The sequence below is a fragment of the Saccostrea echinata genome, unplaced genomic scaffold (assembly GCF_033153115.1).
Source record: "Saccostrea echinata isolate AGI-Se365-2 ecotype Australia unplaced genomic scaffold, CSIRO_AGI_Sech_v1 ptg000009l, whole genome shotgun sequence".
NCBI classification, from domain to species: Eukaryota; Metazoa; Mollusca; class Bivalvia; order Ostreida; family Ostreidae; genus Saccostrea; species Saccostrea echinata.
This window is the reverse complement of record NW_026889758.1, coordinates 20268386-20285245: the sequence shown is the minus strand read 5'-3', so window position 1 is coordinate 20285245 and position 16860 is coordinate 20268386. Positions and strand designations below refer to the sequence as shown.

Genomic DNA, 16860 nt, shown 5'->3' with positions numbered 1-16860 from the left:
TTTTTTATCCATGAATATCAAGAAACAGTCAATTTCATAGAAGGCTTATAGTACCTCTACTCAGTAATCAAGATTTGCCCTGAGTGTCAGCTCCAATGGTTGATGTATGAGCCTGGTTCTTTCTCCAGAATAACAAAATTTTATTTTCAAAAGAAGACGCATGATCGGTAGCTTCAATTTTATTTTTGCAAAAAATGCACTTCATTTAGCCATAGTTATAGGTATTTCATAATGTCATTCTCATTGAATAACGTTGTTATTTACAAATACTTCATACTGAAGAAATTATTAAATGAGTTGTTTGTCTTCATAAACATTAAATGAGTATACATTCACAGAACCTTTGTCAAAACGAGAATACCTTAATATTTCAATACGCTGACTGTTAAGTTCCTGCTATACACTCTTATGATTTCATCTTAACACCAGAACGGTATGTTTCACACCTTTGCAGGCAATAGCTATAGTGTATTTTCTTATTATGAATTACAGTGTATTTGAATCAAGACACACGTGTAAGGATTGGTTTTTCAGCTCCCAAGTTGAGCTAAATTTATAACCGTTTCTTTGAGTTCAACAACAGTAAAGATTATATTTGTGCTCTTAAAAGTTTTACATTTGCATTATTTTGCAACACTAATTGTACTGTTTAGATTATTTTTTGCGGCCTATTTCCCTGTGAATTTAACTGAATCGTAACATACTACGGTAAAAGTAAGCAATAAAATGATTTAGTCAGGCAGCATTTTCAATTCGTTACATTTAATTTAAGATGAAATCTTATGTTATAGACATTCATTTATTTTTCAGGTTTTTTGTAAATTTCATTTTTTTTTTTTTTTAAAAACCGATTGTTTATACTTTTATAAAAATCATGAGATAAGCTTGATAAATGTAATCTGAACCCATATAATATAATTCTGTTTTTTTTTTATTTATTAATCTTTTGTTTGTTTGTTTGGTTGGTTGGTTTTTTGGGGAGGGGGTTGATTTGATAAACAATGCAGACAATGTCATCATAAATTATATAAAAATATCTTAAGTTCACTTTTTTAAATAAAGTATAAAATAACATGCAAATAATTTATACAAAGAATGTATTGTATGAAAGATTAAGTACAATTACTTTATTGGTATAAAAACTGATATTTTAACGAAACAAGTAAAACCTGAAATACATAAATGTTAATGACATTAATAAATAGCAATCCAAAATACTATTATTGAATGAAATTTGGTCAAAATATTCTCATGTTTGATTGATGTAGAGGGAAAAAGACTACTTTCCTCTGCATGAATACACTTCAAACTGTAGCACACATTACTGGCTGTTCAGTAGTCACGTTGATGGAGTAAAATTTCACTGATGTATCAAGTATTTAAAATCATACCCAAATAAAGTTATGGTAGTATACTCTAGGGAATCCAGATATAGTATTTACCTGTAGAATCACGTATGTTTACAAGTATGGTCACAAAAAAAATCCCGCTTCCAAGTTGCGGTGAAAAAGCAGTTTAATCTTGCATCATTCTTATAAATTCTGAAATAGAAAAAGAAAATCAAGTTTCAGCCAATGTTTAGAATTGGACTTATTTTGAAATACCCATGAAAAAGTACATTAAGCTTTAATTGTTGGAGCAATGCTGCTTTGAAATGTCTACATAAGATTATACCCCTTTTCCCTGAACGATAGTATTTAAAATACTATAATTCAGTACACGTTTTTTTCTTTCCTTAATAAGTTTGCTTTTTCTTCGTGTTGTATTTTTTAGTTGATCATTCATTGATTTATAGATATTTTCAAAGACTTAGTTTTCTTAGAAACCGAATCATTCAGCTTGTATCGTCGATTTTTTGATTTTATATTGTGCATTGCCTTCATTAATGCAACTGTACCATATTTCATATTGATAGTTTTGTTTATATATAGGCTTTCTTGGTCCTGTTTTTTTTTCTTCAGAAAGCATACCAAAAATTGTGCATCGAACAGTTATGGCGATGTTATTCAGGCGGGATCAAGGATTTTTTTCCTTGGGGGGGGGGGGGGGGGTCTATCCCAGTCAAAAAAAAAAAAAAAACATTGTAACCCAAAAATTTCTTGACAAGCAAAAAAAAACTAAATAAATAAATTAATAAATTCCCTACCGAAACGTATTAAACCCAGAAGATTTCTTGACATAGAAAGAAAAACGTAGAATCCATTTTCGCGATGATGATGGCCGGTGGGGTCCAAAGTTATTTTTTATTTGCTTCGGTATATACTTTAATAACTCTGCAAATTCCAGTATACACCGGGAAAAAAACACCCAATTCTTCTTACAAAACGCCGAATTCTCACTCTCCAACCCCGTTTTTTGATTACGTGTGCACGCTTTGTTGGTATGTCTTCTTTGCAATCTTTTGAAAGAACAACTTATCTGCTAAAGTGTCTATTTTAAAAGCAAGTTTTGTTTTTTTTACTAGTATTATCCCCGACCCACCCACCCCCCTCCCCTAGATCCGCGCATGTTATTGAACAAATTCTTCAAAAATGCAATGCATTTGGTGATTTTAGGATTGATATTTCAAACTTTGGGGTTTGGGGGACAGCAGTTTGCCGATACGCCTGTCCCTCCTCCCCCTTCTATGACTCTTGAGACTTGTTACCTTCGTAATCAATTTTTCCGTCTTTGTCTAAGTCGGCCGTTTTAATCATGTCCTCTGCCTCTTCCTGTGATAGTTTATCCCCTAGTTTCATCATGGCTTCTTTTAGCTCCTCGGCGTCGATTTTTCCACTGCCATCTTTATCAAACATCTTAAAAGCGTCCATCATCGAGTTTTGGAATTCATCTGGATTCTTATAATTTTCAATCATGTATTTTTCAAACTCTTCATATTCTATTTTTCCATTACCTAAACCAAGAAAGACCATTTTATTGCATTAAAGTTTTTATTCACAGTAACATGAAGTTAAAGTTTTCTCTAATCAAAACAAGGTGTGTTTGTGAAACACTGATGTCCCCGTAAGGCAGCGTAAGATCAGCCCCTAAGCTTAACCCCAAGATCAAAGTCATAAGGTCAAAAATGTTGCTTCTTAAAGAAAGCAATATACCATTATCACCTGTATATGGGGGTTTGTGTCTACTCGATATGCAAGAGCACGCCCTACGTAAATTGATTTCTAGAAAGGAGACAGGCTACTGAGTTGATAAAAAGTAATAATATAAGGGTATCAACAACTTCGGTTAAAGTCAATATTTCGAAAATTCTACGCTCAATACAATGATCTTGTTTGCAAATATACTGTACTATCTGTCGTTAAGTAGAATGTTGACTGCATGCCTTCCATACAAAATGTTATATTCATACTGAATTGTCCACGGATTTCTCCGTTTACCCGATCATGACAAGGGGTACATTACAGTTGTGACCGGTGGGCAGGGGATGTTCACTCCTCCTTGACACCTGATTCCACTTCTGATATTTTCAGAGATCCGTGTTTGCTCATAATTGGACTTTTGAACATGATAACTGCTTCACATGATTACCTTCACATTTCATTCATACATTACAATTATTGAAAAAATCATCTATCAGGCTCATTATGAGTATAATGAAAAGTTAACCCTCCTACAAAATTATGAAAATCATGACCCCGGGGTTCAGGATTTAAGCCGAGGGAGGGGCAAAGCTGGCCACATATTCAAATGTTCAATATTCATTATGATCAGCAATTAGCTTTCCAACCGAATTGGGAAATCTATGTCCCCTTGGTTCAGGGATCAGAGTAGGGCTAAGTTAGTTACATTTTGGAAATATATTACACCTTTGAAAATCTCTCTTTCTGGACATCTAGCTGCAAACCGTTTAGATTATTATCTCGCTAACAAATTTGAGAAAAACATGTCATACGAAACCAGGGTTGAGACTAAATTGGGGACAAGTTGGTAATGTTTTGAAAATACACCTTTGAACATCTTTACTTAAAGACAAAAATGGCGTATTTTTTATAAGTTCAGATAACCAAAATTTAAAATATCTTTCTATTTGATTTATTACTTTATGTAAAGATAGGACTTTTGAATCACACAATTTAAATCAACAGCGTTTCAAAGATATCAAAAAAATAAAACAATAACCGATTTATTTACCGACTCCACGTTTAAATAAAAGACACATTTAAAGTCATTTTAATTATAGAAACGTGTGGTTATTCGAGTTCAAAATCGGTGAAAATTTTAATTTGAAAGTAAATAACATTGTATCATGAATATCTACACACAATCTCGTATTATCATTTTTTAACTCAGATACACCATATATAGCTTTAAGGCAAAGCAGGCAAATTGTTCGTATGACTTTGAAGAGTGTTTCACCCTCACAAAATTATGCATTTACGTATGTCCTCTTGTAACATTTCAAGGTTGGGACTACCTTGATCTTAGATCTTTGAAAATTCATATAATTCAAACTATACTTCAAATATGATGGAAATAAGCTACAAGTCCTTTTCAAAGGCTTTTTGATTCGCGTATTTCGCCTTTTAAAAGGCGTTATAAAGCATTTCCCTTTGCCTTATTATTCCTTTTGTATATGCGTTTGTTTGTTTGTTGACTAACGTTCCTCTCGAGAATTTTTCACTCATATGGAGACGCCACCACATGCCGGTGGAGGGCTACAAATTTATACCTATACTCAGCACTCAGGGCCATTGAACAGTGAGGCATCTTTTTTTGTGCACCTACTGCGACACGGGATCTCGTTTTCTACGGTCTCATCCTAAAGACCCGCAGTGGATTCGAACCCGCGACCTAACGATCAGCTCCTTACTCCTCGACTCTATAGCAGACGCTCTAATCACTGCGCCACGTGGGCGACTTTGTATAGGCGTAATAAATCTAAAAAGAAAACATTGATGTTGCCATCAATTGTCGCCCGGGAAATAAATGAAGTAAATTTTGATCATCAAACCGCTTCGATTTGTGTGATAAAGTAATACCTCTGAATGATTGTGACTTAATCGACAAGATTTACGGAAAGCTTCTAATCGGATGAAAATCGAACCAAAACGATGCCGTTTTTAACTTTATCATCTCCTCAAGTAACTGTTGGCTGCATAAAATATAAAGTAGAATCAGACACGTGAATCACCTATCATCAAACATTTATTTGACTTAATGAATGTAAAAAAAAATGTGTAACGTACGTTTTTATGCGATAAGTAAAATTTGATGTTCTAAAAAAGGGACCTGTCCTTTTGCCGATAGTAAATGATAAGCAACTTTGTATATTACGTATAAAAAACAAATAATTTTTTAAGATGCACATCATGGAAGTAAATATATTGTGTATCTCGTAATTTATAAAGGGAAAGAACATTCTGATGTGTTATCTTTTTAATGCCTACCTTTAATTATGTTTAACTTCTCCCATCTCAATCCAATCCACTAAAACTTAAACTTATAAAGAGAGAGAGAGCAACCGGTCTTCCAGGCTGCAATAATGCCTTTTTAGCTCACCTCAACGAAGTTGGGGGAACTTACGTAATACCGACGGCATCCCAGATTAAAGTTTTTGGAGCAGATTTCTTTTCAAGAACTTCTATCCATATATTAATCAGAAATGCATTGGGGATGCTTCTAGTATGTTTCATTTACCAGTGGAGGTTTCAGATGCTGCAATTTCAGCTAAAGAATGACCAGGTTAATGTTTTTGGAGCAGGTTAAAGTTTTTGGAGCAGGTCTCATTTCCAAGTAACTATAAATATTGACCAAACTTCCATGGATGATATATCTAAGAATACACTCTACCAGGTTTGCTTCGGATGCTTGATCTGACCTACATTTTCCGGATGTGTGAACAGGTTAAAGATTTTGGAGCAGGTCCATTCTAAAGTAACTATAAGCACTATGTTGACCAAACTTGCATTGATGACTCCGGATGCTGGATCTGACCTATATTTTCCGGATAAGTGACCAGATTTACGTTTAGACAATATACAGATGTTTTGTGATTAAAAAAAATAAATAGCTTGAACAGATACTAAAAAATAATAATGGGCGAGTGCAAAGCACCTATTACGCTGTCTAGGATGGGAAGGGCAACCTCCTATCCTCAACCCCCTCCCTTCCCTCCTTGACCTACCCCTGCGAAGTTTTCTTTCTTAGTTTTTCTACCTTATTTGATTCCTCGAGAAAAGTTTTTCTACCTTATTAGATTCCTCGAGAAAAAGAGATTGAAAGAAGATACTATCCCTCACGAATATGGTATTTTAAGTTATTTATTCTGCCTCTCATCCTCTATTGTGTTGAGTGTATACCGGTTAATCATGTAAGCGCCCCTTATACCATACCACTAAATACTATTAAGGTTTTCTTATCTATTATCAATTCCGTAACTCCGTACATAACACAAGTTTAAATGGCAAAATAAGCCGCCCACTGTAAAAGTTAGCGCTTCTCGCAGAAGTCCATTTGCCCTACCTGGACTAAACTTGTACGGATGATACATCTAATGATGCACACTACTGGACTTGCTTCGGATGATGGAACTGACCTATACTTTCCAGATGAGCGAGGAGCAGTTTCTTTCTAAAGTGACTATAAGACCTATGCTAATCAACTTTGCACTGAGGATACATTTATTGATGCACTCTACCAGGGTTGCTTTGGATGCGGGATTCGACCTACATTTTCCAGATGAGTTAACAGGTTAAAGTCTTTTTAGCAGGTCCATGACCAAGAAACTATAAGGCCTACCTGAACCAAACTTGCATGGATGATGCATCAAGGGATGCACACTATTAAAGTTGCTTCAGATGCTGGATTTGACCTACATTTTCCAGATAAGTGACCAGGTTAATTTTTTGGAGCAGGTCCATTACCAAGAAACTATAAAACCTATCTGAACCAAACTTTCATGGATGATGCATCAAGGAACGAACACTCTCAAACTTGCTTCAGATGCTGGATACTTACATTTTCTGAGAGTGACTAGTTTATAAAATTTTAAATAAATCCATTTCCAAGTAACTACAAGCCCATCAGACCAAAACTGCATTAATGTGGTACATAGGGATGCAGCACTAGATTATTAGTTTAGCATGGTAATTTGCCTTAGTTAAACACAACACTCTTTAGTCTCTGATTAGGGTGAATTAAAAAAAAAATGACCACCAAACTGAAATTTTTTGGAAAAATTCAACTACTTTCAACATATTTTTCACTTATATCATCCTATTCCACATGCATTCTAGTTTAAAATCCTGAAGTGGCAATAAAATAGACAATTGGATAAAAAAAGTTTCGGAATTTTTATTAGTAAAATTTCTTTTGAAAAAAGAAAATATCATTACACCTTAAAAGACTTTCAAAAATACATAATCACAAGAAATTAATAGTTTTTTATGCTTCAAAATGGTAATAGGGTATAAATGATTAAATCTAGACCTTGATTGAGTATCTTCTCTTGTATATGTAACAAAAAACTGGCTTTTTTGATTGTTATTTTACATTAGTTTTTCAATTCTGGTTTGAAAAGTTTTAATATGAAAAAAATATGAAGCAATAAAATTCCCCAAAATTCACTTTTTTGTCCGTTTAAGTCAATTCTTTAAATCTAAACCAAAAAAGAATTCTTATATACGAGTTCTCTTACAAAAAATACTAGATTTTGAAGTGACCCTATGTTACATTATTGTGTTGCACTCCATACATCTGATATGTATTTTATTTAACATTGTTTAAAAATTATAACACACAATAACCCATTCTTACTTTGTAAATCAATTTGTTGTTTTGATATTTTTCATCGTTTACGCCAGGTTTTTCATATTTTGAAGACCTTAAAACATGATTATTTGCAAAGTGTAATATATATAAATTGTATTGAAAATATTGATAATATTATGTGAAATGATGAAAACTATTCCCTGAATTGACTGTAAAATTTCTGTAATTTGTTGATAGACATAGTGTTTTGAACATCAAATAGTATCAAACATTTTTTTTCAACTTATTTTTTAGTAAAGATAGTTAAAAAGCATTGGTAATTATAAAGCAGTTTTGTTGCACTCCTGACTGCAGTAAAATTTAAATTTAAAACCATACAACACAAAAATTCATAAAGTGTTGGAAACATCAAGTGGTAATGAAATTGTGCAATATTTATAGCCAAATACTTCAGTATTAAAACAGATGAAACTATTCAAAATTCGCATTTTATCTGGAATTATTCCCTATTTATGCCAAAAAACTAGTTTAAATGTATATTTAGAAGATAAAATATATTTTATAGCATATTTTCCTTTAGAGGACAAACACAGTAACCCACCAGAAAAATTCTAGTCATCATTTTTTCTTTATTTTTATTCTTATTGGATGATGTATAATTCTAACATATTTGTTGCACTCCTGACCAAAAGCATTGGGGCCGTTAAAGTGGAATTGTGAAGTGAAAATTACATAAGAACTTGTTCTGCTGTTTCAGTGAAGCTGAGGAAGAATTACTTGAATTTTATGACATTTTAATGTGTTTATTTTTAATTTTCATTAAAAAAAATCACAAAAAGATAAAAACACATCTGAATTGATAAAATTGAAAATGGAAGGATTTTAATAATAAAACTGTCAATAATTTAGTATTAAATTATACAAAAAGATCATTATTAATTAATGAATACTTCTAAGCATGAATAGAAGTGTGTTCGTCACACAACTTGAATCTTTAAAAAAAAATGTGTTGCACTCCTGACCATAGAAATATAGATTTGAAGCACAGACAGATCCTGTAATTGATAAATCTATTTGGTAAAAATGTTCTTTGTGTCTTTATTTTCCAAAAAAAAAAATCAGAAAATCATATAATGATAATAGTTTTTTCATGCTTGGGAGCAAAACATCAAATGTTGCACTCCTGACATTATTGGGTATGCACATATACTTGACTCTCATTAATGCTGCTTGTGATTTATATAAAATTTTTAAGTTTTAAAATGTATATAAGTTATTGTTTTACACTTTGAAAATTCTTTTTTGTCTTAATTTTCTTTCAGAATTTTACAACTGATGTTTTTTTGGCAACACTACATTTTTCTGTTGCACTCCTGACATGGTATAACATTTTTTAAACATCAGCCATGACCACAACTTGATTAAACAAAAGTTACTACAGTCCACATTTAAAGCTCAATACTTTGAATTTTATCAGGAAAGTCTTTATTTTCAACATAAAGCATTATTATTTATTTCACAGATCTCCAAAAAATATTGAATTTTCAAAATGTCACAAAAAGGTGTTGCACTCCTGACAATTTTAGCATCATTATTGGGCATAACTTTTTTGTTAATTGAGATATCAACGATATTTAGACACTATCTAAAGATCATTGCCTGTATTTTTAGTGTGGGTTAATAAATATGCGTTTCGTCATTTTTTTTTAATTCACCCATTACCTAGTTTAAGAGTCGTAATAACGCCTTCTTTTGAAAGGTTTTAACGTTCTAATGCACTTCATCTCGCTTTCTTACACCATTTTACAGGAAAAGGCCTAATAATGCCTTTTCAAAAGGCGCAATAATGCTTATTACGCCTTTTGAAAGGCACAATAATGCCATTTTCGCGTTATGACGCTTATTCACTTTACGTTATTATGTCCCTTTATTTTGCGTTTTTGACGCTTTTCAATTTTTTTACAGTCGTTTGTTCTTATAGGATTTCGTACCTGTGAATTTACTCAAATCAGATGAGGACATTGCGATTAATAACTGATAGCCATTTTACAAATTTGGAATTGAGCGTTCGGACGTTAAAAAGTGCAAAACGCCTACCCAGGCACTGGACCGTAGTTTTTACAGATTAATTTTTAAATTACTCTAGCTTTTGATACCTAATGTATCAGAAGCCTAAAGCTTAAAGCTTAAAGCATGTTTTAAAGATTTTATTTTAACCCTCACCGAGATTAGAATCCAAACAGTAGCTGAAATAGTGTGTGCTCTATCCTATAGTAATTTTCTAAAGTAATCAACAGACAGATGCTATAAGCTTAATTACAGGGGTAATTACCGTTAGTATCGAGGCGCTTCATTAGCTGTTGTACCTCTGCCTTGGTTGGGTCTTGTTTAAAAGCTCTCATGATAGTCAGAAGCTCTCGGGTGTTGATATAGCCGCTGTTATCTTTGTCAAACATGTTAAAGGCATGTCTGAAGTCTGGAAAATATGCAAGACTTCCTATTGTTTGTATTACTTAGTATTATCTTATATTTTCTAATATGCGCTTTTTGATGTTTAAAGATTATTGCTTCTGTATCAATTAGAAGTAGCCTCAATGTATGATATCAAGTCTGCGTTATTGTCAGAGGTTATTGATTCTCGTATATTTACATTCAGTGTAATTTTCTTTATGAAAACATTGGAAATCTACATTATTCAACCCCCTAAAACACATACGAATTCTTGTCACATCGCCGTAGAATACACAATGGGGACTACATACAAGATACACCAAAATGTATATTGTTTGGCTCAATTTAATTAAAAACAAATTCCCTATTAAATTGTTGTAAAAATAAACCAATTGTACATTTAGAATTTTAAAATTTGTCACTTTTGCGCTCACAATATTCCTTTGCAATATATAATTTTCCACTTCAAAATGGATCTTACTTATTTAACCACACCAGTTTGGAAAGACGTTAAATTTATAATTAAGATGAATGAAAATAACATTTATGAAGAGAGAAAATTAGAGAATATAAATATAAGCATTGAATTCTTATATTTGGATGTCGTCGGTTGTACAAAAGCACTGTACTTGCCGACAAATCATCATAACAAATGCAATATCATTCTAATTTAGAAATAATTGATTTCAGGTAAGTAGAAATCTCATGAAGCACACGTATAAAATTTATTTTCTCTTTTTAAAAAAATGAATTGATTAAAATAGTCAAAACGTATACATTAAATAATCAGAAATGTACACTAGAATTGATTCTAGAGACAAGAACGAATTATAATTGATCTCACATCCCGTCTCTGCAACGGCTATAAATAATTTCTATTGAAAGAATTCTAGGAGGGAAAAACATTTTTCTGTGCATGCATAATTTACAACTTTGAAAGAAAATTCAGTAATATATACAGCAAATACGTGTCTAATGATTGAGAATCGTGACAGAAGTCAATCAATAATCACATCCGGTATTTCGAATTTAAAAGAACTCTGTAAACGTTGCCATTGAAGGAAAAATGTGTAAAAATTTCCATATTTAAACAACAGAAAGTAATATATGTACCTTTCTTCTTCTCCTCTGGCAACCCACTCTGTAAAAATGAGGTATAAACACGAACAAATACAAATCTTATTAGAACTAATTTATTTCTACTTTTTGTTTAATAATAATTTGTGTGACATAAAGGCCTAAATTAACATGAAGAACTCTGTCACGGTTCTAAAAGTATGTTACCTGAAATTATGGGTAGTCGTAAGGGTGAAATCGAATCGCTTACCATGGTGTTTGTTTCAGATAAAACACACAGGTCCTCTCAGGCTTTGAGCATCCTAATCAATGCCAAACAGTCAAACACGTCTCGCTTAGTAGGTATCAGTTTGTATTTCCAATGGTATTATACGCCACATTGGGCTTTTAAGCTAAATATCGGTCTCAATGCTTGTATTACAGAGGATGGTATCATCAAATGAAATCTTGTTTAATATTGACGATAAGGGGATATTGCATGGAACAGTAAATTTTCCAGACCTTTAATAAAAGATGTTAAAGGTATCTCGTGTATTTGTAAATATTTGAAATACTCATTCCATGCATACCTCGTATTAAGCCTAACATTTTCCGGACTATGATTGGAAGTACATTAACAATAAACCGTGTATGCTATATTTTTCAGTCTGATCACCAGCAAATTTATCTGAATCTGGATTATTTTACTGAACTTTAGAAATATCTGTACTTGATAGAAATATATTTAGGAAATACTTTCCACTATAGCTAAAAAATTCTTGATAAAATGACCAAAAAAAACCCCCCAGATTTAATATATTTGAGAATTTAAGGAAGAATACTTGGGTGACGGTTGTGCCAGCATTATTTTGTCATGGAGTTTTTTGTACTGTATTCCAAAATTTCCAGAAAGAAATTCTGATAATTTTTCCTGTTGCATTGAAAATGATTTGTATGGATACTGCATCTAGGATGATAATATGATATAGACAAATATAAATTACAATTACAAACAGCTCCTCTCTGTCCACTACAACTTAATATTATCACATAAATAGTATGTCCAAGAACTATTGTTCACATCACAACTTGGCCTCGTTCGGGTGATTAACAAACACATCATGTGTAAATGAGTTACTAAGTTTTTTTTCGAACAATAAGATTCCTTAGTAGCTATTAACTTCACGTGGGTTGAACGTAGATGTACATGAATGATTCTATTTCAATTGTCAACTTTTCATATGTGTAACTAAAAATATATAATAAACAAATTTGGTTTGCGTATGAAATATTGTCTCATGAATATTACGTATGAAATATTGTCTCATATATACGAGGGGTGATCAAAAAATTCTCGAACTAATTGAATAACTCCCATAAAAGAAATAAAATTAGATTTCGGTGTTTATTATTTTTTTTAAAGTAGTCCTCTCCGATTTTAATGCACATCAGCAACCGTTCTGCCCATGCGCGATTCACGTGATCCAGGCGGTCACGTGACATGCTCCGAAGCGTTCTGTTCACAGGAGCTAAAAGATTTTTCCGAGTCTTATATTTCTTACCATACAACTTATCTTTTAAAACAAGAATTGTCCATTTGTCATAAATGGCCTAATCTCGGCAATAGGATGGGTTGATAAGGATGTCTTTTGCCATTACAACCCGACTTCTCTGTCTTGGGTGCGTCGTTTTTCCATTGTGAATAAAGTATGGGCGCCTTCTTTTTATCATATCTGATATGTTTAAAGTCTGAAGTAAACGATACTTTTGTGATTTAATCATTATAATATTCTTAAAATATTCAACTATATTTCTAACTTAAACTTGACGATCTTTCATAATAAATTGCTCAACTAAGGACACACCTCTTCCCCAGCTTACTTTCACTGGGCATCAGAACAAACATCATTTTTTACCATCTCCCTTCCTTCACTAAAACAATCAATCCAATTATTGATTTAACTTCTGGCAAGTCTTTTGTCTTCATAAACCTTGTACAAATTACTATATGCTACTGCAAAGGAATTTCCAAGATATACAAGTTCAAGGTCATTAAAGATCAATATCTGGTATGCACCCCACAGACAACAGTAATTAAAAACAACCAAAATCTGCATAGGAATGATAGTACTCTCTAAATGCAGAGCGTGGTTCAGTTGTTGCAAGTCTGCGGATGGGGTTTTCTTTGGCAGATACGCCTATCCAATTTATCCAATGCATTCTCAATGGGGTTTAAATCTGGCGATTTAGATGGCCAAGACAGCACAGGATGCTATGGCTTTGCAAGAATGTGTTTGTCAAACAAGCCGTTTGTGGCTATGTATTGTCAAATTAAGATACAGCTCCAGGAGGCTACATTATTGGAAAGACATGTGCAGGTAGAACGTCGCCAGAGTACCTTTGTGCCGTCATTCAAATATGAACCAAATCAGTCATATGTATACATCATTACACTATCATGACCAAATCTATCAACCTCCTGGAGGCAATTTTCTGCAAAACGTTCATTACAAAGTTTATGCAATCTGACTCTTCCAGCAGGCTTTGCGATAAAATTTTGGACTCGTAGGTAAACCAAACTGTTTAGCGGTGTTGCTGTGGCTATACTCTGTTTGTCTAATACATTTGAACTATTTATAGTGTTGGACGGTCAGAACGATGACATGAAAATGTCTGCTTTCTCTACTTCGGGCATCCGGTAATCAATCGTAAACGGTCTCGTTTGATATTCTGTGCAGTTCAGGGAGTGCTAATGCTGTGGGTGACGTCATTGTGGAACGTTTATGAAGATTGTACGTAAACCAATGAAGCGATCCCGTGCTGCTGATGTCAAGCGTACGTGGTCTGTCATATTTTTGTCAATCGTTTGCTGTACATGATGTTGGTATCTGCTTTTAGGTAAGATATGGTGCTTTGTCCAACATTAAATCCTCTTGCAGTTGTAGACTGTTGTTCACCTGCCCCCAGTTGCCATATTCCATTTTCTGATATGCATTGCTCAAATTCAGCATTTTTGAATAGCACCAATTTTCAAAAATACCAGATTCAAAAAATCAATAACTCCAGCTTTTGATAGACCTTTTGAACCTGAATGGTGTGGAACAGAAACCAACAAAAGACCAAATCTTAGCATTTTGTAAAGTCGGGTCTTTTTGTCCGAGAGTTTTGTAGAATGACTGTCAACTTTACAAAAGCGTTAAAATATAATGAATTTTACTTGAGTGAATCATACACATCTAAAAAAAAAAACTATTTTATACTATTCACCATGAAAATGGAGATAACGAACATTATTCAAGCTCAAAGTCCTTTAAAACAGTACAAATCGGGAGCAGAGCAAACACGGGCCACCAAAACATCAGAGGTGGGATCAGGTGCCTTGGAGGAGTGAGCATCCCCTGCCGGCCGGTCACACCCGCCGTGTGCTCCTTGTCACGATCGGTACATAACGGGAAAATCCGTCCACAATTCAGTATGTAAATAATGGACTAACATTTAGTATGAAAAACGTCAGTCAGCATATGACTTAATGATAGATTGTATTTGCTGACAAGGTCATTGTATCGACCATAGAACTTACGAAATGATGACTTTAAACGAGACTGTTGATATTCTTGTTTCATCAACTTGTTTTTCAATAACTTACCTCGTTTTAGGAATTGTTCATACGTAGAGCATGCTCTTGCATATCAAATCAACTGAGAAATATACACCCCTTATGCAGGTGATATGGGTATATTGCTGCATAAGTAAGGGAAGTTGGTGATAGAAAAGTTAAAGTCATCACGTTTATCATAAGGCTTTGTTGTTAGATTACCATTAACGTCTTTTTCTAGTAAAATATCCAAATATTAAACAGATGTGTCAGACTTTGTGGTATCTTTTATTTCAAGCTCACTGGGATATATCGTGTTGACATATGAATGGAAATAACTATTGTTAATTGACAATACGTCGTCAATATATCTAAATGTCGAGTTGAAGGCCACAGCAAGAGATTTCTTTTTCTCATGTATACGATTTTGAATAAATTCTCCTTCATATGAATACAAGAATAGGTCTTCTAACAACGGGACGCAATTGGTACCCATGGGATTTCCAACAGATTTTTTTAAGACCTGGTCCCCAAAAACCACATAGACATTGTCAATCAGAAACTCAAGCATCTTTTTAATATCAATTTCAGAGTACTTGTGTGTACAATCAGAATGTTTTTTAACAAAATAATTTTGCAAATGACCAATGACAAGGTAAGTAAATTTACGAGTTTCATTTTTATTGAAAAAGCAGCTGTCAATGATGTCAAAAAGCCTGGACTTTAATTTATCCTGGGGAATGGTTGTATACAGAGTTGAAAAGTCGTAAGGTTTTGGTAAAATGTGATTTCAAATTTTCCAAAAGTTCCTTGGAATTTTTGAGTATCCACACCTGATTTACACCACTTCTTGAATATATTGCTGCAAAGTACTCCTGAAGTTTCTCCTTCATTGCTGTTAATATTTTAGTGAGGAGTAAAGAAAGAGGCTTGGTAGTACGACTACCGAAACCCTCTATGTATCTTTGTTTCGGAATCCAATATAAATATGGTAATTCAAATTCATTTTGATTGTTTGGAATATTAAAAATATTCAGAACTGACATATGATTTTGAAGAATGTCCTCCTTAGAAGGGGAGCCATGGGAGGAAGTTGGGTTCCCACTTGTAGAATGCCAGTTCTTCTAAAATACAATATTATCATTCCTATTATGCATTTCATTTTTATGAATAGTATTACGAAACAGAAATATCCTTATGGACGCTAAAAGATTCTACCCAATTTTAGAACAATCGGAAAATATGGAAAGTTTAATACAACCAAATGATATTATCAATAGTCGACGACAGGCACCCAATCTTAAAAAATTGTTAACCAAGGCCCGTTTTACTACACAGGAGGAAATTCCAACCATTAAAAAATGCGGAGGTCCAAGATGCGGAACGTATACATATTTAGAAGAGGGAAATAGAATCCAACTTAAATCAGGAATGGAAATTAGAACCAATTCACCAATGAACTGTAAATCCGAAAACGTTATCTACTGTGCAATCTGTCCGACATGCAAAGAATTCTATATTGGACAAACGGGAAAACTAAATGCCCGGGTTCGTGTACACAAACAACAAATTAAAGACCCTAGTGTGCATAATACACCATGTTGTGAACATTTTGCAAAATGCGTCAAAGGAATATTTAAGATTTTCCCTTTTTATAAACTTCCCAATGAAAATGAAAATCTACGTTTGGCAAAAGAGGACTACTTTATCAAACTCTTTAAACCAAAGCTTAATCGAAAATGATACATTATTATATAACATATTGTAAGATTTTATGCATATCATGTGTTCAAGTTAATGCAATATTTGTACACTATCTAATACGGCAACTTTACGCTACCTTGATCTATTATGACGTCACAATGAACTTTTGCTTTTGGACGTTACCAGGTAACCTACCTGACATTTGTATAACTGCCTGAAAAGCCTAACATGGCGAAAGCGCTTGCAGAAAATATTTTGTGGTTTTTTGGATTTTTATTTTTAATACACCCAGCAAAGCTGGGGTAGACTTTACTTTACCGGTCCCCAGATCCGCAAGATCCGCG

At 33.3% G+C, this 16860-nt stretch overlaps 1 protein-coding gene across 1 annotated transcript; it reads right to left on the bottom strand.

The window, feature by feature from the left end:
* Positions 1–1175: 1175 nt before the first annotated feature.
* Positions 1176–15705, bottom strand: LOC133182518 (neo-calmodulin-like). Its single transcript, XM_061317364.1, has 5 exons — positions 15646–15705; positions 11275–11302; positions 10043–10186; positions 2648–2893; positions 1176–1541 (listed from the first exon to the last, which is right to left on the bottom strand). Exons 1-5 carry the CDS (start codon positions 15703–15705, stop codon positions 1516–1518), a joined length of 504 nt encoding a protein of 167 aa, XP_061173348.1. The 3' UTR covers positions 1176–1515.
* Between the last annotated feature and the right edge of the window lie 1155 nt (positions 15706–16860).